Genomic DNA, 26,650 nt, shown 5'->3' with positions numbered 1-26,650 from the left:
GTAACGCTGTCTGTCATCAGGAGAAACAGAAATGTAAAGCTGTCTGTCATCAGGAGAGACGGAGATGTAAATCTGTCTGTCATCAGGGGACACAGAGATGTAAAGCTGTCTATCATCAGGGGACACAGATGTAAAGCTGTCTGTCATCAGGGGACACAGAGAATTAAAGCTGTCTGTCATCGTGGGACACAGAGATGTAAAGCTGTCTGTCATCAGGGGACACAGAGATGTAAAGCTGTCTGTCATCAGGAGACACGGAGATGTAAATCTCTCTGTCATCAGGGGACACGGAGATGTAAAACTGTCTGTCATCAGGAGACACAGAGATGTAAATCTGTCTGTCATCAGGGGACATGGAGATGTAAAACTGTCTGTCATCAGGAGACACAGAGATGTAAAGCTGTCTGTCATCAGGAGACACAGAGATGTAAAGCTGTCTGTCATCAGGGGACACAGATGTAAAGCTGTCTGTCATCAGGGGACACAGAGAATTAAAGCTGTCTGTCATCATGGGAAACAGAGATGTAAAGCTGTCTGTCATCGGGAGACACAGAGATGTAAAGCTGTCTGTCATCAGGAGACACGGAGATGTAAATCTGTCTGTCATCAGGGGACACGGAGATGTAAAGCTGTCTGTCATCAGGAGACACAGAGATGTAAAGCTGTCTGTCATTAGGGGACACGGAGATGTAAAACTGTCTGTCATCAGGAGACACAGAGATGTAACGCTGTCTGTCATCAGGAGAAACAGAAATGTAAAGCTGTCTGTCATCAGGGGACACAGATGTAAAGCTGTCTGTCATCATGGGACACAGAGATGTAAAGCTGTCTGTCATTAGGGGACACGGAGATGTAAAACTGTCTGTCATCAGGAGACACAGAGATGTAACGCTGTCTGTCATCAGGAGAAACAGAAATGTAAAGCTGTCTGTCATCAGGGGACACAGATGTAAAGCTGTCTGTCATCATGGGACACAGAGATGTAAAGCTGTCTGTCATCGGGAGACACAGAGATGTAAAGCTGTCTGTCATCAGGGGACACAGAGATGTAAAGCTGTCTGTCATCAGGGGACACAGAGATGTAAAGCTGTCTGTTATCAGGGGACACAGAGATGTAAAGCTTCCTGTCATCAGGAGACACAGAGATGTAAAACTGTCTGTCATCAGGGGACACAGAGATGTAAAGCTGTCTGTCATCAGGGGACACAGAGATGTAAAGCTTCCTGTCATCAGGAGACACGGATATGTAAAACTGTCTGTCATGAGGGGACACGGTGATGTAAAGCTGTCTGTCATCAGGGGACACAGAGATGTAAAGCTCTCTGTCATCAGCATAGCTGTGAAAATTAATACCATGCTTTTTAATGATGGTACCAAGTGGAATAATGAATAGGTTGAACAGTATAGGACTTCATGTGAGAAAACAAACTTGGAATATTGTAGGGAATCATTATGCAATCTAAATGCCTACGAAAAATCTACAAAATATACTGTTTAAGCAGGTCGACCGAAATTCAAAGTGAAATGTACTAGTGGAGCAAGTGCAAGTTCACTTTCATAATGGACATTTGCTAGATATTTAGTTTCTCTTATGAATTTCCATGTGTGTCAAAACTGAATATCCAACAAAGTCCATTGTAAAACTTGACCTTGCTGTATTGTGGAGGGTTGGTTTTAATGTGAACTGTTTGTCAGGTCACATAGAGAATCATTTCTACATACTGATCAGTAAAGGTTAGGGTAGCTCCAGCACTATTGACTTCAGTTTTATACACAAATGATGACCAACTGAATATAACAAGGTTAGAGGAAACACTGGTCTGACTGTTTTATGTGAGGAAACACTAATTTGCCTGTTTTATGATGAGCAGTAAAACTGTTGTGACTGTTTTATAATGAGAGGAAACAGGTCTGACTGTTTTATGAGGAGGAGGGGAAACCCTTTTCTGACTATTTAATGATGAGAGGAAATACTGTTCTGACTGTTTTTTGATGAGAGAAAACGCTAGTCAGACCGTTTTTTGATGAGAGGAAATGCTAGTCTGACTGTTTTATGATGAGATGAAACACAATTCCGACTGTTTTATGATGAGAGCAAACACTATTCCGACTGTTTTATGATGAGAGCAAACACTGGTCTGACTATTTGATGATGAGAAGAAACTGTTGTTACTGTTTTAACATCAGAGGAAACAGAATGTGTGTCTTTGTGTGTGTGAACGAGTGTAGGAAGTATCTGGGGAGAGTAGGGAAAGTATTTACTGAATATGTCAGGAAAATGGAAGGCAGAAACATTATATAGGAAGAAGCCTAAATGCATTTTATTAAGTCCTTTTTACATCAGACGTTGTCGCAAATTGCTTATATATATATATACCCAGACTTAAACCCCAAAGAGTAAGAAACCACAATAAAATGATGCAGAGTAACTAGGAAAACCTCCCAAGTAGGGTTGAAACCTAGGAAGAAACATAGAGAGGAGCCAGACTCTGGGGCCGTCCTCATCTAGCTGTGCTTGGGGGGAAGATAATAAAAGTAGATTACTTTTTTTGCTCCACAACAATATTTTGCATGTTCAGATGACCAGCAGGTCATTAAACACAGATGAGCTGTGTCCAGAGTCTTTAGGCAGAATCCAGGTCAGGGATGATCAGATGGGCAAGGACAGGATTGACCAGGTGGACAAGGACAGGATTGACCAGGTGGACAGCAGGAGTCATCAGGCAGAAACAACAAAACCAGGATGTCTTTGGACAGGGACAGCTGGTACTGTTAATGTTCACTGTGCATTTCTGAGTGCTCATGCTTTTGTGGATGTATGTAAGTGGGTTCGTGTGGCCCTGCTAGGTAAATTTAGTTATCTTCAGATCTGAATGTACCTTGGAAGACTGATAGCTGATGACGATAATGCAGGACTACAATTGAGTACGCCCCCTAGTGTTGACTTTGCTGAAATGGTTCTGTAATAAATCTCAGATAAGACCTATTGAGCACCTCAGTCGCAGTTTCTCCAATCTATTTCTCATGTTGCAGGTGATATGTGTGTAGAACATTGACTCTTGCATCTCTGGTGAGGTCTTTGCTGAATTTGTCCATCAACATGCAACTCTAGCATGGATGTAGGACTTTTCAAAAGGAATGTGAGGGTTGTCAGTTGTCCTGGCTGTGCAGGGAGCAGGGGGGTATGTGAGGGTTGTCAGTTGTCCTGGCTGTGCAGGGAGCAGGGGGGTATGTGAGGGTTGTCAGTTGTCCTGCCTGTGCAGGGAGCAGGGGGGTATGTGAGGGTTGTCAGTTGTCCTGCCTGTGCAGGGAGCAGGGGGGTATGTGAGGGTTGTCAGTTGTCCTGGCTGTGCAGGGAGCAGGGGTGTATGTGAGGGTTGTCTGTTGTCCTGGCTGTGCAGGGAGCAGGGGGGTATGTGAGAGTTATCGGTTGTCCTGGCTGTGCAGGGAGCCAGGGGGTAGCTGTGTGACACCAGACGATCAACAGATGAGCGCCAAAAAAAACTAGGCGTCCCAGGGACCCAGAGTGTGGACAAAGTTAGTGGGGATTGAGAGAGTTAGTGGGGATTGAGAGAGTTAGTGAGGATAGAGGGAGTGTGAGAAAGAGAGAAACAGCTAGGTCTCTCCATCCCAGGTAGATCCATGTCCCTTTGGTTGATTCCTGGCAATGTGGGTGGATTGATTTCCTGCCTGTTGGGCCCTGTCTGGGGCCTCCCCCAGGTAGGGCTACAGTGTCGCCGGACCCCCCCTGTCTCAGTCCCAAGGTCTTACGCTGCCATACTATTGTGCTGGGGGATTGGGGCTCCTTGGGGTTTAAGGTTGGGTGTGTCTGTAAAAGCACTTTGTGACAACTGCTGTTGTAAAAAGGGCTTTATAAATACATTTGATTGATTGATTGATTGAATGTCCTGTAGTCCCCTTTATACAGGAGTGTTGCTACACATCCCTACAGCACATTACACGTGATAATAAAACCCTGACACAGCTGTCTACACCTCAGAAACAATGCAGAGAAAAAGCTAGTAGCCTGAAGATGAAACTACTCATAGGAATGAACTAATCACCCCTCTCTCTTCTCTTTCTTTTTTTCTTCTTTTTCCTTTCTTTTTTCTCCTGCCCTTTCTGTCCCCTCCTCCTCCTCCGCCAGGTACATCCGCACCATGTACCTGGGCATCCAGAGTCGTCGTCAGAAGGAGAACCAGCGGCGTTTCTACTGGGCCATGATGTATGAGTACGCCGACGTCAACATGCTGCGTCTGCTGGAGACCTTCCTGGAGTCGGCCCCTCAGTTGGTCCTACAGCTCTGCATCATGATCCAAAGGAACCATGCTGAGACTCTTCAGTGTAAGAGGAAGAGGAGTCCCTCAGGGCTCCGCGTTGGGGTCCTTATGATTATAGCTGTTATTACCATCATTATTAGTAGAAGTAGTACTCATTATTATTATTATTATTCAAATATTAATATAAATATTTTATATTATTATGTTATTCATTAGTACTGTGAAATGATCAAAAAATGTATTGCTATTAATCGCATGATTTTCTGTAATGAATCATGATTAATCGCAATTATTGAATTTGCTCAAATTAGGCACTAAATAAAGATTTTCCATTTTACCAAAACAGTGCATTGAGTTACAAACATACTATGCTTTAAAGACTTTGCACAATCATTCTTTCAATGGAAAATAGCCTTTGAGTGACTAAAATCTCACCAGTAATATTCTTTCATAATAATAATTTACCCAAATTCACAAAAAGTAATTTTTCTCTCATGATTAATTAACAAGGCGTCAAACAGACTAATTTAGTGCATGGGGAGATTATATTCACTAGCTCATTTGGCTGAAAGCTGTTGAAATGCCTACATCAAGCCACTTGGATACAACGAGCAGAGTTGCAGTGAAATCACTGCAAAATACTTTTACTGTTACACGTCTTAGACACATTTATTTTTAGACAAAATTTTAAACACATTCACTGGTACTGGTACGCAACATCTTAGAGACAATAACTGGTACGCAACATCGCAACTTGACTTCTAGACAACATCTTAGACACATTTGCTGGTAGACAACATCTTAGACACAATAACTGGTACGCAACATCGTAACTTGATTGGTAGACAACATCTTAGACACATTAACTGTTACACAATAACTTAAACACAATTATTGGTAGACAACAACTTAGACACATTTACACAACATCTTAACAAACATCTTACACCAAACAGAGAAGGAAGTAACTAGCTATCACCAGGCAGAGAAGGAAGTAACTAGCTAACACCAGGCAGAGAAGGAAGTAACTAGCTAACACCAGGCAGAGAAGGAAGTAACTACCTAACACCAGACAGAGATGGAAGTAACTACCTAACACCAGACAGAGATGGAAGGAACTACCTAACACCAGACAGAGATGTATGTAACTACCTAACACCAGACAGAGATGGAAGGAACTACCTAACACCAGACAGAGATGGAAGGAACTACCTAACACCAGACAGAGATAGATGTAACTACCTAACACCAGACAGAGATGGAAGTAACTACCTAACACCAGACAGAGGTGGAAGTAACTACCTAACACCAGACAGAGATGGAAGGAACTACCTAACACCAGACAGAGATGTATGTAACTACCTAACACCAGACAGAGATGGAACGAACTACCTAACACCAGACAGAGATGGAAGGAACTACCTAACACCAGACAGAGATAGATGTAACTACCTAACACCAGACAGAGATGGAAGTAACTACCTAACACCAGACAGAGGTGGAAGCAACTACCTAACATAAGGCAGAGATGGAAGTAACTAGCTAACACCAGACATAGATGAAAGCAACTTCCTGACAGCCATGTATGGGGTAGCAGTTATGGTAAGGTAGCCACAATAGTGACATTCTAGCTTTCCCTTCCAAATAAATGTCCCCCATACCTATTTGATGTACACTCACCTAAAGGATTATTAGGGACACCTGTTAAATTTCTCATTAATGCAATTATCTAATCAACCAATCACATGGCAGTTGCTTCAATGCATTTAGGGGTGTGGTCCTGGTGAAGACAATCTCCTGAATTCCAAACTGAATGTCAGAATGGGAAAGAAAGGTGATTTAAGCAATTTTGAGCATGGCATGGTTGTTGGTGCCAGGTGGGCCGGTCTTTCACAATCTGCTCAGTTACTGGAATTTTCACACACAACCATTTCTAGGGTTTACAAAGAATGGTGTGAAAAGGGAAAAACATCCAGTATGCGGCAGTCCTGTGGGCGAGAATGCCTTGTTGACGCTAGAGGTCAGAGGAGAATGGGCCGACTGATTCAAGCTGATAGAAGAGCAACTTTGACTGAAATAACCACTCGTTACAACTGAGGTATGCAGCAAAGCATTTGTGAAGCCACAACACGCACAACCTTGAGGCGGATGGGCTACAACAGCAGAAGACCCCACCGGGTACCATTCATCTCCACTACAAATAGGAAAAAGAGGCTGCAATTTGCACAAGCTCACCAAAATTGGACAGTTGAAGACTGGAAGAATGTTGCCTGGTCTGATGAGTCTCGATTTCTGTTGAGACATTCAGATGGTAGAGTCAGAATTTGGCGTAAACAGAATGAGAACATGGATCCATCATGCCTTGTTACCACTGTGCATGCTGCTGGTGGTGGTGTAATGGTGTGGGGGATGTTTTCTTGACACAGTTTAGGCCCCTTAGTGCCAATTGGGCATTGTTTAAATGCCACAGCCTACCTGAGCATTGTTTCTGACTATGTCCATCCCTTTATGACCACCATGTACCCATCCTCTGATGGCTACTTCCAGCAGGATAATGCACCATGTCACAAAGCTCGAATCATTTCAAATTGGTTTCTTGAACATGACAATGAGTTCACTGTACTGAAATGGCCCCCACAGTCACCAGATCTCAACCCAATAGAGCATCTTTGGGATGTGGTGGAATGGGAGCTTCGTGCCCTGGATGTGCATCCCACAAATCTCCATCAACTGCAAGATGCTATCCCATCAATATGGGCCAATATTTCTAAAGAATGCTTTCAGCACCTTGTTGAATCAATGCCATGTAGAATGAAGGCAGTTCTTAAGGCGAAAGGGGATCAAACACAGTATTAGTATGGTGTTCCTAATAATCCTTTAGGTGAGTGTATAGCTCAATAGTAGAGGAGAAATATGGCCAACAGCTAGCCTTTCAGTTCTGTATCAGCCTGTGCATTCCTCAATCGTTTAAACACAACGTTTATTTTGGAGATTTCGTCAGAGCATTATCACAGTTTATTTGCTATGACCACTACACAAAGAAAATTCTCAAATAAACAAGAGAAAATCATCAGGAAGTCTCTACTGATTTACTGATCATGAATACAACAACAATAACATATTCTTTCTGGTCCAGCCTATTTGGATGACAAGAACAAGAATGACAAGAATGAGGTCTGGAAGACACAGAGCTTGACATCTGTCCAAGTCTGCTAGGAATTGTTGTGAGAGAGTAGATTCTTAATAGCAAATTGGATATCACAAAATTGGGGTGAACATTTATGTGAAATTAAAAATGTTTTATAAAAAATGAAATCCTCACATATATTCAATAGAGAGATCTTGCATCGCTCTGGTTATACTGAGCATAACATTTTGACACCACAGCCTTGCCAACAAGCTATTTGAACATCTTGATGAGGGTAGAGGTTTCATTCAAGAAAGACAACCAAATAGTTTGTTGGCATGGAGGTGGCATCTAATTGTAGTTTTACCTCTTGAACCATTCTCCTCACTGTGGGTGGGGGCAAAATACCTGTGGGTCCCTTTCCAGGAACTTTCATCACAGCTCCAGTTTATTAAGCATCTAAATCATTGCCCTAATAGTGAAGGGTATATTCAGGTTTGTAGCTATTTTCTTATCCAGCCATATACTAATTTATGAAAGTCAACCACCTTTTGTCTCATTTAATTGATGTGTTCTCTGACCTTCTCTATGTTGATAGATGTTTCACCTCATATTAATACCCACGTCCAACTGGAAGTCATGGATGTCTACTTAGTTGTTTCTAATGAACTAGGACAATAAACAAATATCAAAATAAACTTCATTTATTTAATAGATTATAATGAAGGGTTGGTGGTATATTTAATAGATAATAATGAAGAGTGGAAGGTATATTTAATAGATTATATTAAAGGGTGGGTGGTATATTTAATAGATTATAACGAAGTGTGAGTGGTATATTTAATAGATAATAATGAAGGGTGGGTAGTATATTTAATAGATGATACTGTAGTAGTTGGTGGTATATTTAATAGATAATAATGAAGGGTGGGTGGTATATTTAATAGATAATAATGAATGATGGGTAGTATATTTAATAGATAATACTGTAGTAGTTGGTGGTATATTTAATAGATAATAATAAATGATGGGTGGTATATTTAATAGATAATAATGAAGGGTGGGTGGTATATTTAATAGATAATAATGAAGGGTGGGTAGTATATTTAATAAATAATAATGAAGAGTGGAAGGTATATTTAATAGATTATATTAAAGGGTGGGTGGTATATTTAATAGATTATAATGAAGTGTGAGTGGTATATTTAATAGATAATAATGAAGGGTGGGTAGTATATTTAATAGATGATACTGTAGTAGTTGGTGGTATATTTAATAGATAATAATGAAGGGTGGGTGGTATATTTAATAGATAATAATGAAGGGTGGGTAGTATATTTAATAGATGATACTGTAGTAGTTGGTGGTATATTTAATAGATAATAATAAATGATGGGTAGTATATTTAATAGATAATACTGTAGTAGTTGGTGGTATATTTAATAGATAATAATAAATGATGGGTAGTATATTTAATAGATAATACTGTAGTAGTGGGTGGTATATTTAATAGATAATAATAAATGATGGGTGGTATATTTAATAGATAATAATGAAGGGTGGGTGGTATATTTAATAGATAATACTGTAGTAGTTGGTGGTATATTTAATAGATAATAATGAAGGGTGGGTGGTTTATTTAATAGAAAATAATGAATGGTGGGTAGTATATTTAATAGATAATACTGTAGTAGTGGGTGGTATATTTAATAGATAATATTAAAGGGTGGGTGGTATATTTAATAGATAATACTGTAGTAGTGGGTGGTATATTTAATAGATAATAATGAAGGATGGGTAGTATATTTAATAGATAATACTGTAGTAGTGGGTGGTATATTTAATAGATAATACTGTAGTAGTGGGTGGTATATTTAGTAGATAATACTGTAGTAGTGGGTGGTATATTTAGTAGATAATACTGTATTAGTGGGAGGTATATTTAGTAGATAATACTGTATTAGTGGGAGGTACAGCTTTCAGACAATCAGCATTCAGGGATGGAACCATCAGGGTCTGACCATACCAGGTGAAGTTGGCCGGTGTGATCCAGTATAAGACAGTTCCCCATGGCTTTGTGTTGGAATCACTCTGGTTCAAGTTTCATCTTTTTGATTTTTTCCACTGCTTGTAGCAGAAAACCATCTCACAACATTATTCACAGACATTGGTAACATAACAAACTGTAATCACATTATTCAGATTTTGGCACATTTTAGGTATAAAGGAGACTTCTGAAGTTGTAATTCTCTGTTTGACCTGCATGAAAATAGATAACGACATTAACGACATTAATTTTGAAATGTTTTCCAACAAGTGTTTAGTGTGTTAAAAATAGTGAGTTGGTGAGTTGGCGTGTTGAGCAGCTCAGTCGATGGAGCTGTAACACAGACCATTTCTCATATTGCAGGTGATATGAGAGTCTGCTTCGCTGATGTCTTTACTGGTGTCTCAATCAACATGGACTGTCTTAGGGAAGTAGGACAGGTGTAGTAAGAAAAACGGAAAACAGTGGGTCCTAATATAGACACAATGTAGGAGTGATTCAACCGCCCAATATCACACTATGTAGGAGTGATTCAACCCCCGAATATCACATTATGTAGAAGTGATTCAAACTCCCCAAATCACACTATGTAGGAGTGTTTCAAGCACCCAAAATCACACTATGTAGAAGTGATTCAAACACACAAAATCACTCTATGTAGGAGTGATTCAACCACCCAATATCACACTATGTAGGAGTGATTCAATCACCCAATATCACACTATGTAGAAGTGATTCAAACCGCAATATCACACTATGTAGGAGTGATTCAACCACTGAATATCTCACTATGTAGAAGTGATTCAAACTCCCAAAATCACTCTATGTAGGAGTGATTCAACCACCCAATATCAAACTATGTAGGAGTGATTCAAACACCCAAAATCACTCTGTATAGGAGTGATTCAACCACCCACTATCACACTATGTAGAAGTGATTCAAACCCCAATATTACACTATGTAGGAGTGATTCAACCACCCAATATCACACTATGTAGGAGTGATTCAACCACCCAATATCACACTATGTAGAAGTGATTCAAACCCCAATATTACACTATGTAGGAGTGATTCAACCACCCAATATCACATTATGTAGGAGTGATTCAACCACCCAATATCACATTATGTGGAAGTGATTCAAATCCCAATATCACACTATGTAGGAGTGATTCAACCACCGAATATCACATTATGTAGGAGTGATTCAACCACCCAATATCACACTATGTAGGAGTGATTCAACCACCCAGTATCACATTATGTAGGAGTGATTCAACCACCCAATAACACACTATGTAGGAGTGATTCAAACACCCAATATCACACTATGTAGGAGTGATCCAACCACCCATTATCACACTATGTAGGAGTGATTCAATCACCCAATATCACACTATGTAGAAGTGATTCAAACCGCAATATCACACTGTGTAGGAGTGATTCAACCACTGAATATCTCACTATGTAGAAGTGATTCAAACTCCCAAAATCACTCTATGTAGGAGTGATTCAACCCCCGATTATCAAACTATGTAGAAGTGATTCAAACACCTAAAATCACTCTATATAGGAGTGATTCAACCACCCAATATCACACTATGTAGAAGTGATTCAACCACCCAATATTACACTATGTAGGAGTGATTCAACCACCCAATATCACACTATGTAGGAGTGATTCAACCACCCAGTATCACATTATGTAGGAGTGATTCAACCACCCAATAACACACTATGTAGGAGTGATTCAAACACCCAATATCACACTATGTAGGAGTGATCCAACCACCCATTATCACACTATGTAGGAGTGATTCAAACCCTAATATCACACTATGTAGGAGTGATTCAATCACCCAATATCACACTATGTAGAAGTGATTCAAACCGCAATATCACACTGTGTAGGAGTGATTCAACCACTGAATATCTCACTATGTAGAAGTGATTCAAACTCCCAAAATCACTCTATGTAGGAGTGATTCAACCCCCGATTATCAAACTATGTAGAAGTGATTCAAACACCCAAAATCACTCTATATAGGAGTGATTCAACCACCCAATATCACACTATGTAGAAGTGATTCAACCACCCAATATTACACTATGTAGGAGTGATTCAACCACCCAATATCACACTATGTAGGAGTGATTCAACCACCCAATATCACACTATGTAGGAGTGATTCAATCACCCAATATCACACTATGTAGAAGTGATTCAAACCCCAATATTACACTATGTAGGAGTGATTCAACCACCCAATATCACACTATGTAGAAGTGATTCAAACCCCAATATTACACTATGTAGGAGTGATTCAACCACCCAATATCACACTATGTAGAAGGGATTCAAACACCCAATATCACACTATGTAGAAGTGATTCAAACACACAAAATCACTCTATGTAGGAGTGATTCAACCACCCAATATCACACTATGTAGGAGTGATTCAATCACCCAATATCACACTATGTAGAAGTGATTCAAACCGCAATATCACACTATGTAGGAGTGATTCAACCACTGAATATCTCACTATGTAGAAGTGATTCAAACTCCCAAAATCACTCTATGTAGGAGTGATTCAACCACCCAATATCAAACTATGTAGGAGTGATTCAAACACCCAAAATCACTCTGTATAGGAGTGATTCAACCACCCACTATCACACTATGTAGAAGTGATTCAAACCCCAATATTACACTATGTAGGAGTGATTCAACCACCCAATATCACACTATGTAGGAGTGATTCAACCACCCAATATCACACTATGTAGAAGTGATTCAAACCCCAATATTACACTATGTAGGAGTGATTCAACCACCCAATATCACATTATGTAGGAGTGATTCAACCACCCAATATCACATTATGTGGAAGTGATTCAAATCCCAATATCACACTATGTAGGAGTGATTCAACCACCGAATATCACATTATGTAGGAGTGATTCAACCACCCAATATCACACTATGTAGGAGTGATTCAACCACCCAGTATCACATTATGTAGGAGTGATTCAACCACCCAATAACACACTATGTAGGAGTGATTCAAACACCCAATATCACACTATGTAGGAGTGATCCAACCACCCATTATCACACTATGTAGGAGTGATTCAATCACCCAATATCACACTATGTAGAAGTGATTCAAACCGCAATATCACACTGTGTAGGAGTGATTCAACCACTGAATATCTCACTATGTAGAAGTGATTCAAACTCCCAAAATCACTCTATGTAGGAGTGATTCAACCCCCGATTATCAAACTATGTAGAAGTGATTCAAACACCTAAAATCACTCTATATAGGAGTGATTCAACCACCCAATATCACACTATGTAGAAGTGATTCAACCACCCAATATTACACTATGTAGGAGTGATTCAACCACCCAATATCACACTATGTAGGAGTGATTCAACCACCCAGTATCACATTATGTAGGAGTGATTCAACCACCCAATAACACACTATGTAGGAGTGATTCAAACACCCAATATCACACTATGTAGGAGTGATCCAACCACCCATTATCACACTATGTAGGAGTGATTCAAACCCTAATATCACACTATGTAGGAGTGATTCAATCACCCAATATCACACTATGTAGAAGTGATTCAAACCGCAATATCACACTGTGTAGGAGTGATTCAACCACTGAATATCTCACTATGTAGAAGTGATTCAAACTCCCAAAATCACTCTATGTAGGAGTGATTCAACCCCCGATTATCAAACTATGTAGAAGTGATTCAAACACCCAAAATCACTCTATATAGGAGTGATTCAACCACCCAATATCACACTATGTAGAAGTGATTCAACCACCCAATATTACACTATGTAGGAGTGATTCAACCACCCAATATCACACTATGTAGGAGTGATTCAACCACCCAATATCACACTATGTAGGAGTGATTCAATCACCCAATATCACACTATGTAGAAGTGATTCAAACCCCAATATTACACTATGTAGGAGTGATTCAACCACCCAATATCACACTATGTAGAAGTGATTCAAACCCCAATATTACACTATGTAGGAGTGATTCAACCACCCAATATCACACTATGTAGAAGGGATTCAAACACCCAATATCACACTATGTAGAAGTGATTCAAACACACAAAATCACTCTATGTAGGAGTGATTCAACCACCCAATATCACATTATGTAGGAGTGATTCAACCACCCAATATCACATTATGTAGAAGTGATTCAAATCCCAACATCACACTATGTAGGAGTGATTCAACCACCGAATATCACATTATGTAGGAGTGATTCAACCACCCAATATCACATTAGGTAGGAGTGATTCAACCACCCATTATCATACTATGTGGAAGTGATTCAAACCCCAATATCACACTATGTAGGAGTGATTCAACCACTGATTAACACACTATGTAGGACTGATCCAACCACCCATTATCACACTTTGTAGAAGTGATTCAAACCCTAATATCACACTATGTAGGAGTGATTCAACCACCCAATATCACACCAGGTAGAAGTGATTCAAACCCCAATATCACACTATGTAGGAGTGATTCAACCACTGAATATCACACTATGTAGAAGTGATTCAAACTCCCAAAATCACTCTATGTAGGAGTGATTCAACCACCCAATATCACACTATGTAGGAGTGATTCAAACACCCAATATCACTCTATATAGGAGTGATTCAACCACCCAATATCACACTATGTAGGAGTGATTCAAACCCCAATATCACACTATGTAGGAGTGATCCAACCACCCATTATCACACTATGTAGAAGTGATTCAAACCCTAATATCACACTATGTAGAAGTGATTCAAACTCCAAAATCACACTATGTAGGAGTGATTCAACCACCCATTATCCCACTGTTCATAGTTTATTAATCACTTGATTCATTAGATCATTGCAATGTAATTTTTTATTTTAACATGTCTAGATTAAGTCTTAAATGTTTTCGACTGTCCGACAGACTCTGGTTCCTCCCGGTCCAGTTCTCTGCTCGGCTACAAATACAGACACCAAACTTAAAGAGCATCACCTGCTCTCTGCTCAGCTTAGCAATTTAACTGCCAGACATACAGAACATCACATGGCCTTTCACACAAAAAGTATCACCTTTTACTCTCCCCCTCTCTCTCTTTCTACACCTCTTTTTCCCTCTTTCTTTCCACCTCTTCTTTCTCCTCTACCTCTATTTGTCTTTCTCCATCTCTCTCTCACTCAATCTCTTTACACATGTATCCTTTCGGCTCTCTCTCTCCTCCTCCTCCCTCTATAGGCATGTCAGCGATGGCCTCCCTCCTGTCTCTCTCCTGGGTCCTGGCCTCCTACCACAAACTCCTCCGTGACTCCCGGGATGACAAGAAGAGTATGAGCTACCGAGGGGCCCTGGTGCACCTGTTCTGGCGCCTGTTCACCATCTCCTCCCGTGTCCTCTCCTTTGCCCTTTTCGCCTCCGTCTTCCACCTCTACTTTGGCATCTTTGTGGTGCTCCACTGGTGTGCTATGGCCTTCTGGGTAATACACGGTGGCACCGACTTCTGCATGTCCAAGTGGGAGGAGGTTCTGTTCAACATGGTGGTGGGCGTGGTGTATGTGTTCTGCTGGTTCAACGTGCGAGAAGGCCGGACACGCTACCGTATGGTGACCTACTACACCGTGGTGCTGCTGGAGAACGCTGTGCTCACCGCGCTCTGGTACGCCTACCGCGACCCCACCACCACCGACGCCTACGCTGGCTCTGCCCTGTGCGGCGTCTTCCTGTGCTTCGCCTCGGGCGTGGCCTGCATGGTGTTGTATTACGGGGTCCTGCACCCCATGGGACCCAGGCTCCGGGTTCTGGCCTCCTCCTGCTGCGCCGAGCTGCTCTGGGGCCTCCCACTGCCCCCTGAGGCCGAGCCAATGGCCCCGACACCGGGTCCCCGAGGCTCCCAGGCCACTCCGACGCGGGCCCTAGCGGGGGATTACGCAGACGGGGATGAGGAGGCTACCGACACCTGCCTGCCAGTTTTCCAGGTGAGGTCCACGGAGCCGTTGGACGCGGCCGGTAGACCCATCCGGCCCGAGGGGCCTCTCATCAAGATAGACATGCCCAGGAAGCGCTACCCGGCCTGGGATGCGCACTTTGTGGATCGACGGCTGCGCAGGACCATAAACGTGCTGCAGTACATCAGCCCCAACGCGGTGGGCATCAGGTATCGAGACGGGCCACTCCTCTATGAGCTCCTGCAGTACGAGTCCTCCCTCTGAAGACGACCCGTCTGATCCCAACCTCCTCTCTCTCCTCTCCCACTCACTGCATCTGCTCCTTCATCTGGTGCTCCTCCTCTTCCTCTCCGTCACCCAGGTCCCACACAGGACTGCTGTGTTGTCAACATCTACCGAGGTGCTGTCAAGACTGTATACATGAATACATATTATCATATTTTATTTTGGAAGAACAAAACATGCAGAGAAATATAAACCCAACATAAAAGATACATAGATTTTCAAAAATGGGATATAAAACCCCTGTTGTTGGGGAGCTATCTGTCTGTCTGTCTGAGTCTGTAAATACTGTCTGTCTGTCTGAGTGTGTGTAAATACTGTCTGTCTGTCTGAGTGTGTATATACTGTATGGCTAGGATGTGCGTTCATATACTGTGTTGATGATGAAGATGATATTAATGGTGGGGGACATGTTTTTCCTGTCGCACATGAAAGGTGCAAAGCCTGATGGGAATGATGGAGGAAGGTTGACGCAAAGGCAGTCCTTTGCACCCAGAACCTAAACCAACTGCCATATCTTCACACAATTAAATTCCTGCAACACAAATGATAGTCTGTCCAATGATAGATCTGTCCAAATGAAGTAGCATCAAACCTCTAGTTGAAAAGCACACTTGGTGAAATTACAATAGCACAAAAAAACAAACAGACATTCAAAATGTCTACAGCAACATGCGACTATGAATGTTCATCTATTCCTTCCTCCCTCCCCTGGGGATGTGTTGCATCACACACTTCTTTCTGCAGAGGGAGTCCCTGAGCACAGTTCTAGGACCAGAACTCCATGTCCCAATCCTAACTTAAACTGTTTACGGAGGAAAAAGCAAACCTCACCTTGAATCAGTGCTTAGGTTTCACCATAGTGTAATAAAAGGAGACATCTGCTGGTAGCAGAGTGTAATTGCACGCTAGATTTGGTTATTCATATGTATGGTGAAACACTGAATTCAGTCACATCCAGTTTAAGTTAAAACTGTAGCCAATAAGAAGAGCATTAAACTTATATACAACTCTGATTTTGTAGCACAGGCACAGAAGAGCACAACATTTTGAGAGGTGTGTACACCTATAGCACCATTACAACATTCCAAAACAACTTTTCTTTCAACAAATAAATTTGAATTACAAGTCAAGTGTTTGAATACAGCACATCAACAGTTGGCCGTTGAAAAGAAAAGTATGAATCCGCAGATCATGAAGTGACAAACAAAGGGGTGGGTCAAAGGCTGTCTCCCACTGTTCCTCCAGCATTCTCTGTCGTCCGCTAGGAAGAGGATGTTCTGTCCTCCACACTCTCTTATGTTCCTCATTTGAATTCCGTCACTGAGGTATTTCGCTTAAACAATAAGCTCATCTGGTGCAAATACTTGTCAATGGGTTCTCCAGTCGGGAATCTATGACAAGTGTGAGTTGGTACTTTATTTTGTGTTACGCTTTAGTCCTGTCCGGGCCCCTTTCTTTAGTACTCGTTGAAATTATGACAACGATGAGTTGACTGTATACCTGGATATTTCTTCTGTTATTTTTTTTACTCAAAATATTGCGGTGTGTTGTTAAAACGTGTGCTCGTCACCCAGTGTGCTCTAAAATAGGATACTGTCTCTAGGGAGAACAGGGCAACTGTGCTGGCTACTGCTAGTTTAAAACAAAGCCAAATATTAGTACTGTCTCCCCTAGACCCTAGCCCCGGAGCGTCTAACTTTCAAACCTGCCAATTCCTACAGGTGTGTCACGTCTCCATTCGCCGCAGAGTCGACTGACGCTAGTGCACTAAGACCCTCCGTCCACAAGGAGGCGCCGTTCCCATTCCTGAGAAAAGAAAAAAGGATAAATCTTGCCTTCTATGGTCATATATTTGAGCTTGACATTAAGACCGCTAACCAATCACATCACATCACAGGTTATGGGCAATGCAGTTTTTAAAAGCACGGTTTTCACACCTGCAAAGACGCTTGCAAATGTCGGCCAATAACAAATTGACTCCAAATCCTGCTTGCAGATTGGCCTTGGGGGGGCAGTGTCATTGGCCTACAACATACGGGTTTGGGGGGTTAGTCAGCGAATGTATTTGGCTGAGGTGGAGGGCCAGAAAATGCGTTCCTTCTGGCGCGTTAGAGTTCCAGTATAGACTTCCTGGTTTGGTCAGCAGTGGGACTAGAACCAGAAGGGTCTGATGTCAGGACACTGGAGGAGCTGCGATTAAGCATTGGGGAGAGAAATAGTGTAAAAGTAAAAAAACTAAAATGTCTTAATGTCTTTAAAAGCTGCAGTGCCAATTACCTGTCATGGGACTGAATTCTGGCTTAATATCCAGAGAGGGCTATTACAAAAAAAATGTGGGAAAACCTGAATGAATGCATTTCATATTCCAGTCAGTCTTCTGGATATAAGAGTCTTTTTTACAATGTGTGGCATGTTAACAGTGTTATGTATCTATTGCTACTGTACTGATTTACTGTAGATACCTACTTGGAGCACAGCATGGTGAGGGTCTGGGATCTCTCTGACTCCTCAGGGTCATGCTGAGGTCACATGTTAAGGGTCAGAGGTCAGGTGGGGTGGAGAGAGAGCGAGAGAGACAGGGTGAGGGGGAATTGCCAGGAGTGGAAAAGAACCCGAGGACAAATTGCGTGACAGGGATGTATGCGTGTGTGTGCCTGTGTCTATGTGTGTCTTGCCGACGGTTTGGCTCCACCCATGGTTGCTGCTCCGCCCTCTCATTACCCTCCCATGGTGCCGTTCCTATGACAACTTTCACTTCCTGTCCCTAGGTGGTGAACAGTGGGGTTGTCATACCAACCTACACTTCCTGGTTACTAATCAGAGGGGTAGGCGCTGAGTGATTTGAGATCCTGAACTGAAGGTGCACTGCCATGATGATGTATGGAAACACATAACCTGTTTGTTAGGGAACAACAATAACATGACAATGTATGGAAACACATAACCTGTTTGTTAGGGAACAACAATAACATGACGATGTATGGAAACACAACCTGTTTGTTAGGGAACAACAATAACATGACAATGTATGGAAACACATAACCTGTTTGTTAGGGAACAACAATAACATGACAATGTATGGAAACACATAACCTGTTTGTTAGGGAACAACAATAACATGACGATGTATGGAAACACATAACCTGTTTGTTAGGGAACAACAATAACATGACAATGTATGGAAACACATAACCTGTTTGTTAGGGAACAACAATAACATGACGATGTATGGAAACACATAACCTGTTTGTTAGGGAACAACAATAACATGACGATGTATGGAAACACATAACCTGTTTGTTAGGGAACAACAATAACATGACGATGTATGGAAACACATAACCTGTTTGTTAGGGAACAACAATAACTCTAGTCAGTCTAAAATCTTAAGTTTCTCCTGGTGAGTCGACTAACAATTCAAGCATTCAACCATTCTGGAGTGTAGCTTAATAGCTTAATTCTGGAATGTAGGTTTAGACTCCAAACATCTGGAATGTAGTTTAAGACTCCAAACATTCTGGAATGTTGGTAAAGACCCCAAACATTCTGGAATGTAGGTTAAGACCCCAAACATTCTGGAATGTAGGTTAAGACTCCAAACATTCTGGAAAGTAAGTTATGACTCCAAACATTCTGGAATGTTGGTTAAGACCCCAAACATTCTGGAATGTAGGTTAAGACACCAAACATTCTGGAATGTAGGTTAAGACTCCAAACATTCTGGAATGTAGGTTATGACTCCAGACATTCTGGAAAGTAGGTAATGACTCCAAACATTCTGGAATGTAGGTTAAGACACCAAACATTCTGGAATGTAGGTTAAGACTCCAAACATTCTTGAATGTAGGTTATGACTCCAAACATTCTGGAATGTAGGTAAAGACTTCAACCATTCTGGAATGTAGGTTAAGACTCCAAACATTCTGGAATGTAGGTTAAGACTCCAAACATTCTGGAATGTAGGTTAAGACTCCAAACATTCTGGAATGTAGGTTAAGACCCCAAACATTCTGGAATGTAGGTTTAGACTCCAACCATTCTGGAATGTAGTGTAAGAATACAACCATTTTGGAATGTAAGTTAAGGCTACAAACATTCTGTGTTCTGAAGTGTAGGTTAAAACTACAACCATTTTGGAATGTAAGTTAAGGCTTCACACATTCGGTATTCTGGAGTCCAAGTTAAGGTTACAACCATAAAGCCTATAGTGAATTTCAGCCGTTACTATGAAGAGTAGCTGGGTCAGTGCCAGTAGAATGTCAGACTCACTGATCATCATGTGTATTATAGACCTTCCTTCCTGTCTGTATGCAAATGATTCTCCTTTGTTTTGGGTTAGACAGTCATCCTGTTTTAAATTTTGAATAAACAACAGCCAAGCTTTTACATCACAGCAAACCAACAAACAAACGGATAAACAAATAGTTCAAAGCAGGGATTGGTTCCTCAGGACCAATAGAATCATCTCCACTGGACCTGCTGACTCAGGGGGCTTTCGGCAGGGCAGTGGTCCACGGTCTGAAGTAGTGCAACAAGTAGGGATTAGGGTGCCAGTTGTGCCGTGACCACGACATGTCCTCACCAAACTCCGGCCGTCTCCAAACCACAATGCATTATGGTACACTGTTATCTCCAGGGATGCAACCAGATTGTTTCTTAATTTTTATGTGAGATGATATGTTCCCATGTGTTATGGTCTCATGTGAGATCATACTGTCTGTTCTTATTAAAGATGCATTCTGTGATTTTTGACCACCAGTTTTAGTAGCCATGTCGGGCCATGTTGGGCCAGGAAATTGTATTCCATGTCATGTATGTGCCAATTTGTGCCCCATTTCAACAAAACCACGTGCTTTCAAACATGGAATTTCATGGCCAACTGAGGTATTATAGCGATTCTACTTACAGATTATGCACATATAAACAACATATTACTCATTCAGTCCAAAACGGGAGATATAGAAAAATTACTTATTAATTGCCAAAGTCCCAGTCTGCATCTTTAAGTGTAACGGTCACATGATGATGTGGTCTTCTTCAGTTTCATAGTCAGGTGTAATGGTCACATGATGATGTGGTCCTCTTCAGTTTCATTGTCAGGTGTAATGGTCACATGATGATGTGGACTTCTTCAGTTTCATAGTCAGGTGTAATGGTCACATGATGATGTGGACTTCTTCAGTTTCATAGTCAGGTGTAATGGTCACATGATGATGTGGTCCTCTTCAGTTTCATAGTCAGGTGTAATGGTCACATGATGATGTGGACTTCTTCAGTTTCCTAGTCAGGTGTAATGGTCACATGATGATGTGGTATTCTTCAGTGTCATAGTCAGACAGAGTCTGCTTTTGGGGAGAGTTGGGTGCCTGGCTGACATTGATTCCATGGTGCGTCCTTTCCCTGGAAAAAAGAAAAGAAATTAACAGAAATAAGTTTTCCATTAAGTTCTATTGTAGATTATATTATCCACATGAGGTTTGTACTGAGGTCATGAACATGCTGCACTGAATATTCTTGACAGTATGTCTTTATTCAGCTATAAAATATATAGGAATACAGGACATAGTGTCTTTATTGAGCTATGTACTATATATGGATATAGAAAATATTGCCTTTATTGAGCTGTATACTATACATGGATACAGGACATATTGTCTTCATTGAGCTATATACTATATATGGATACTGAACAGTGTCTTTATTAAGCTGTATATTATATATGGATACATGACATGGTGTCTTTATTGAGCTATATACTATATATGATATAGGGAACAGTGTCTTGATTAAGCTGTATACTATGTATGGATATAGGACATAGTGTCTAAATTGAGCTATATAATATATGGATATAGGAAATAGTGTCTTTATTGAGCTGTATGCTATTTATGGGTACAGCGTCTTTATTAAGCTATATAATATATCCGGATATAGAACATAGTGTCTTTATTGAACTATGTACCTCATGTGGATACAGGACATAGTGTCTTTATTGAACTGTATACCTCATGTGGATACAGGACATAGTGTCTTTATTGAACTGTATACCTCATGTGGATACAGGACATAGTGTCTTTCAGTAGATATTAGTGGATATGTATAAATATATATATATATTATGGATCTTCTTCATAACCAGGTGCACATAGCAGATTGATACACTGTGATCTCTTTTATCCGTCTCCTTAGCCTGTTGTCATGGACACCCGAAAACATGGCTGTGCACCCTTCTATGGTGCTTATGACCTCATGTCAAACCAGAAAACAGTCATTTCTCTTGTAATTCATACAGAAATTCTATCTTGGCACATTGTCAGAGGCTTCAGCCACGGGCACAAACACTATTGTTTGGTTCACGACCCTGCTGCTTGCAACACCAAGGGTTGTGGGTTTCAATTCCTGGTGCCACACATAAGAGAAACACTCGCGCACATCACACTTTAGATAAACATGTACTAAATTGCAGTTAGTATTATATTATAAAAAGATAGTATTATGTTATAAACAGATAGTATTATATAATAAACACATGGCATAAATAGTTAGTATTATATTATAAACAGATATTATTATATTATAAACAGATGGGGTTCACACCCTGAAGGCTGATTGGCCAGAAGTGTATATATACATATACAGTGTCTCAGAAGACATCCAACTGGTATGCAAAAAATATTATTACTGTTCAAAGTTGTTAATTATTGCAATAAACCATGGCTAAGAGCTGTATCCAGGCACTCAGCACTGTGTTGTGGCTAAGAGCTGTATCCAGGCACTCAGCAAACTTTGTTGTGGCTAAGAGCTGTATCCAGGCACTCAGTACTGTGTTGTGGCTAAGAGCTGTATCCAGGCACTCAGCACTGTGTTGTGGCTAAAAAGAGCTCTCAGCCAGTGGTATATTGGCCATATACCACACCCCCCTCTAATCTCACTGCTTAATTCTAGTTGTTATGAATACAGAGTAAACGTTCACTAACTTTAGGCCAAGTACAAACACACTGAAGAAGCAGTTGAGACTTTCACCCCCTGCCCCTGCCCCGCCCCTGCCCCACCCCTGCCACGCCCCTACAGCCATCCAGGGATACAGGATGAAACAGTGGCAGCCACTCGGCTTGCCGTTCCTTGCCGCAGTGCCTTGTTTCTCCGGGTGCTCCTATCCAGCCATGGCCACCAGCTCAACCAACAGCAGGATGCCACTACCATCATGCATCACCACAATAACCTGGAGGGGTCTCAAGCAGAGCCATTTTCCTTACGTAGTGTGACCCTTTTGACCAGCACCTAGAAACCAGTGGACAGCATATAAGTGGTTAAAAGTGGTGGGGTAAGAGACATAACCGGTGAGGCTGATAGAGTGACCCCAGGATAAAATAATAAAGTTATAGAGTTACAGGTGGAGGATCCTAATTGGTTATAGAGTTACGGGTGGAGTATAATATTTGGTTATAGAGTTACGGGTGGAGTATAATATTTGGTTATAGAGTTACGGGTGGAGTATAATATTTGGTTATAGAGTTACGGGTGGAGTATAATATTTGGTTAATAGAGTTACGGGTGGAGTATAATATTTGGTTAAAGAGTTACGAGTGAAACATTCTAATTAGATCCACTGCATTGCCAGATAATTTTAAAATAATATTTTGGTTTAAATAAAAGCATTCTGAAAATATATAATTTCAAATAAAACAATTTGGACTTCTATATCGACCCATAAAATTTTTTCCTAAATTACAATCCACATATTACTGCTTCTTTGGATATTTACCTGCTGCACCAAACTGGCAAATCAAATTAAGATCCTATATCTGTAATGTTCAGAGGAAGAGACCATCCTGTTAGAGCTAGAGGTTGGGTTCTTTGTTTGTGAAACTCAATCTTTCGTTCTGTGGAGGACGAATAAGAGTGAAAATACAAATAAATCTGTGTCCAGCCGCTGTAGTTAAATCTTGGCAGTTTCACCTCGAAAAACACACTTGATCAAACCGTCCCAGTTGGTTTGGAACAGAATCACAGGTGAATAGATGGTGAATGTCCTCAGAACCATTCAAACAGCACCCTATTCCCTACCTGGTCACTGGGCCCCTGGGCTACCCGGTCACTGGGCCCCTGGGCTACCCGGTCACTGGGCCCCTGGTCAAAAGCAATGCACCTCGTTAGGGAATTCGGTTTCACTTAGACCCCAGATTTGGAGAGACAGCTGGACAGATACTTAACAACACAGCTATTATTATGCTGGATAATCATTTGGATCATGATTGTGATGGACTCTTGTTTCTGCCTTCTTCTGTCCTGTCAGATGAATGATTTGTAGTGCCAACACGTTAACCTTGTCTGTCAAAAAAAGTTTAGCCAAATGACGTTTGGGTTTCAGAGTGACGGCGATGGTTATCAAAGCGTTCAATGATGATTTCGAAAAGATTCCCATACTGCATCTCCACCATCTGGTTGGACGATAAAACCATGAGAGATTCCAAAACTTTGTGACCACCTCATATCCTTGTTTCCCGTCATTTTCCCAGCATGCCTAGAGCTCATCGTGAGGTGGCCCAAAAACATATAAGCATGTTAGTGCTCCTTGTAAAATGCCTTCCTTCTCTCTGCCTATAGCTCCCTCTTGCTCTCTCTCTGTTCTGTAAAATGCCCTCTTTATCTCTTTCTTAAATCTCTGTATGCATTGATGTGTAGCAGGCTGTCGCGGTATTTGGTTGTGTTCCGTTTTGTTCCGTGTGTTTGTGTCACGGCCGTCATCAGTTCTGAATTAGAGCCAAAATGCTCAGATGACAAAAAAAAAAGGTGCATTTTAGTTTGTTAATTAATGAATGAATTAACTTGGTGCTGAACGCTGATCTTAAGGTGCTACCACAACAGTGTGTGGGCCGCTGTGTCTCTCTCCTCCTGCAGGGCTCTCTCGTTCAGAGCAAGGCCTTTCATCGGTCCCTCTGCCATCTGAGGGACTTGCCTGCCTGCCTCCAAAAAACCCTAGCAGACATTGGTGCTGGGGGAGAACAAGCATGCACCTCAAACCCTCCCAGTTTACAGACAAACACAACTCTCTACTAACAAGGTGCCACCACTTTATGATTTCTCGATCTGCACAAAACAACAACAACAAATACTACTACTGCTGTTTTGTGGTAATGTGTTGTGTTATTATTTTCCTAATGTTTTAAGTTACATTTTGAGTGTAAATTATTATTTTTGCACTAGGATATTTAATTTAGTTTTTTTTAATAAAACAAACAAACAAAATGCATTATTTTTGGCACAAGCCAAGGGCCAGAGGCATAAAGCTCTTCTGATTAAAGAAATCTGGGTAAAAGTTTAGAACGTGATTGCTGTGTCGTAATTTTCCTGTCATCTCTGTGTCCTAAACCTGTGTGTATCTAATTCTGTTGTTACTGTAGAATTGGCTGTAATATTCTGTTAAAAGATGGATTTAATCATCTAATCAAGGCGACAATGGTATCAATTGAAATATGAATTGCTGCTGATTTTGTTAAATTGTTATCAACCCTGTTGGGGAATATTGGTTGGTTGAATATTGATTCATTCTTTTAGATTGTGTTAGATTGTTAATGTATTTCACAATTCTATTAGGCTAATCCTATATTATTTGTATGGGAATATTAAAAATGGTTGGTACAATAGCAAAATTATTGCTACATGCTGTAGCATTTTTATTAAACTGAAATGTACTCAAACAACCTACATTGAGATTGACATGATAAAGAATGATTTATTTGTTGTTGTTAAATATAAAAATGTAATAAATTGTTTCATGGAGTCCCCATTCTGATGTCCACTTGTACTAACCCCTTATTTTTGGGAACAATATGAATATCATGAAACATATGGTGCTAAAGTTCTTTTTGTATGCTTTGGTTTTTAGATGAAGAAGATAAATATTATGCCGAAATGTCATGTCAAGCCTTACTGTAGATTCATCTATAAGACTGTTCATCATCCCAGAAGAGAAAATATATATAGTCTTTGAAAGTGAAAAAAAAATAGCAGATGATATTGTATAGTGTAAACACATTTCACCTTTTGAAAGATCAAAAGTGGCTATATACAGACATATGTGTACAGATGTGTGTGATGTATGACATAATACACAGTAATGATAGTTTCCCTGTTTATTAAAGAGTTATTAATATGTTTCTCTCACAAAGACTTATTCATTTATTATTATTATAGCATTGTTATTAAATACTGTAAAATATTCAGTGGTCACGTCCCAAAGAGAAGCTCATTAGTTATTTAGTGCACTGAATCAATAGGAAACTAGTTAGAGGTAGTGCAATAAATTGGGGTTAGGGTGCCATTCAGGATGGATACAGATGTGAGAGTGTGTCCGGGGGGTGGGGGAGTGGTTTGAATATAGACCTAATGATCGAGCCTCAGTGGGGTTGAGCACCATCTAGCATGGACAAACTGCAGCTCTGATGCCACAGGAAAGGAATTTCTGCACCTTAACAAGGGCATACAATTTAACATTGTGCTACTCTTTGGTTGCTTTAGTCTGAGGTGTTGGGCCACTATCATGTATGTAAGGCAAAGGCAGGATGAGTCCCAACAGGACAGCATTGACCTTCACAAAGCACCCAGAAAGGAAAAAGGTCAGAACATATTATAGTCACAACTCATTGGGTCAGACATGACAACAATACTTCAGGGACCTACAGCATTATAACATACAAAGACACACACACCTCACAACCATGTCACACACAGACCCACACACGTCACACACTTCACACACTCCTCACACAGTCCTCACACACACCTCACACACCTGTTCTCCCGGTTGATCCATGTCTGGGGACCTGTTCCATGTTCTCCCTGTTGATCCATGTCTGGGGATCTGTTCCATGTTCTC

General features: G+C 40.9%; 1 protein-coding gene across 1 annotated transcript in view; it reads left to right on the top strand.

The window, feature by feature from the left end:
* Positions 1-25,927, top strand: part of xkr6b (XK, Kell blood group complex subunit-related family, member 6b) — an 84,113-nt gene extending 58,186 nt beyond the window's left edge. The window contains exons 2-3 of the mRNA XM_010883114.4: positions 4,148-4,344; positions 14,780-25,927. Of these exons, the coding sequence (XP_010881416.1) occupies positions 4,148-4,344; positions 14,780-15,750 (1,168 nt within the window). The 3' untranslated portion in view covers positions 15,751-25,927. The remainder of the gene's footprint in view (positions 1-4,147; positions 4,345-14,779) is intronic.
* Positions 25,928-26,650: the final 723 nt, after the last annotated feature.

This window comes from Esox lucius, chromosome 18 (assembly GCF_011004845.1).
Source record: "Esox lucius isolate fEsoLuc1 chromosome 18, fEsoLuc1.pri, whole genome shotgun sequence".
Classification (NCBI taxonomy): Eukaryota; Metazoa; Chordata; class Actinopteri; order Esociformes; family Esocidae; genus Esox; species Esox lucius.
Note: the sequence above shows the minus strand (reverse complement) of the source record. Positions and strands in the feature narration are given on the sequence as shown.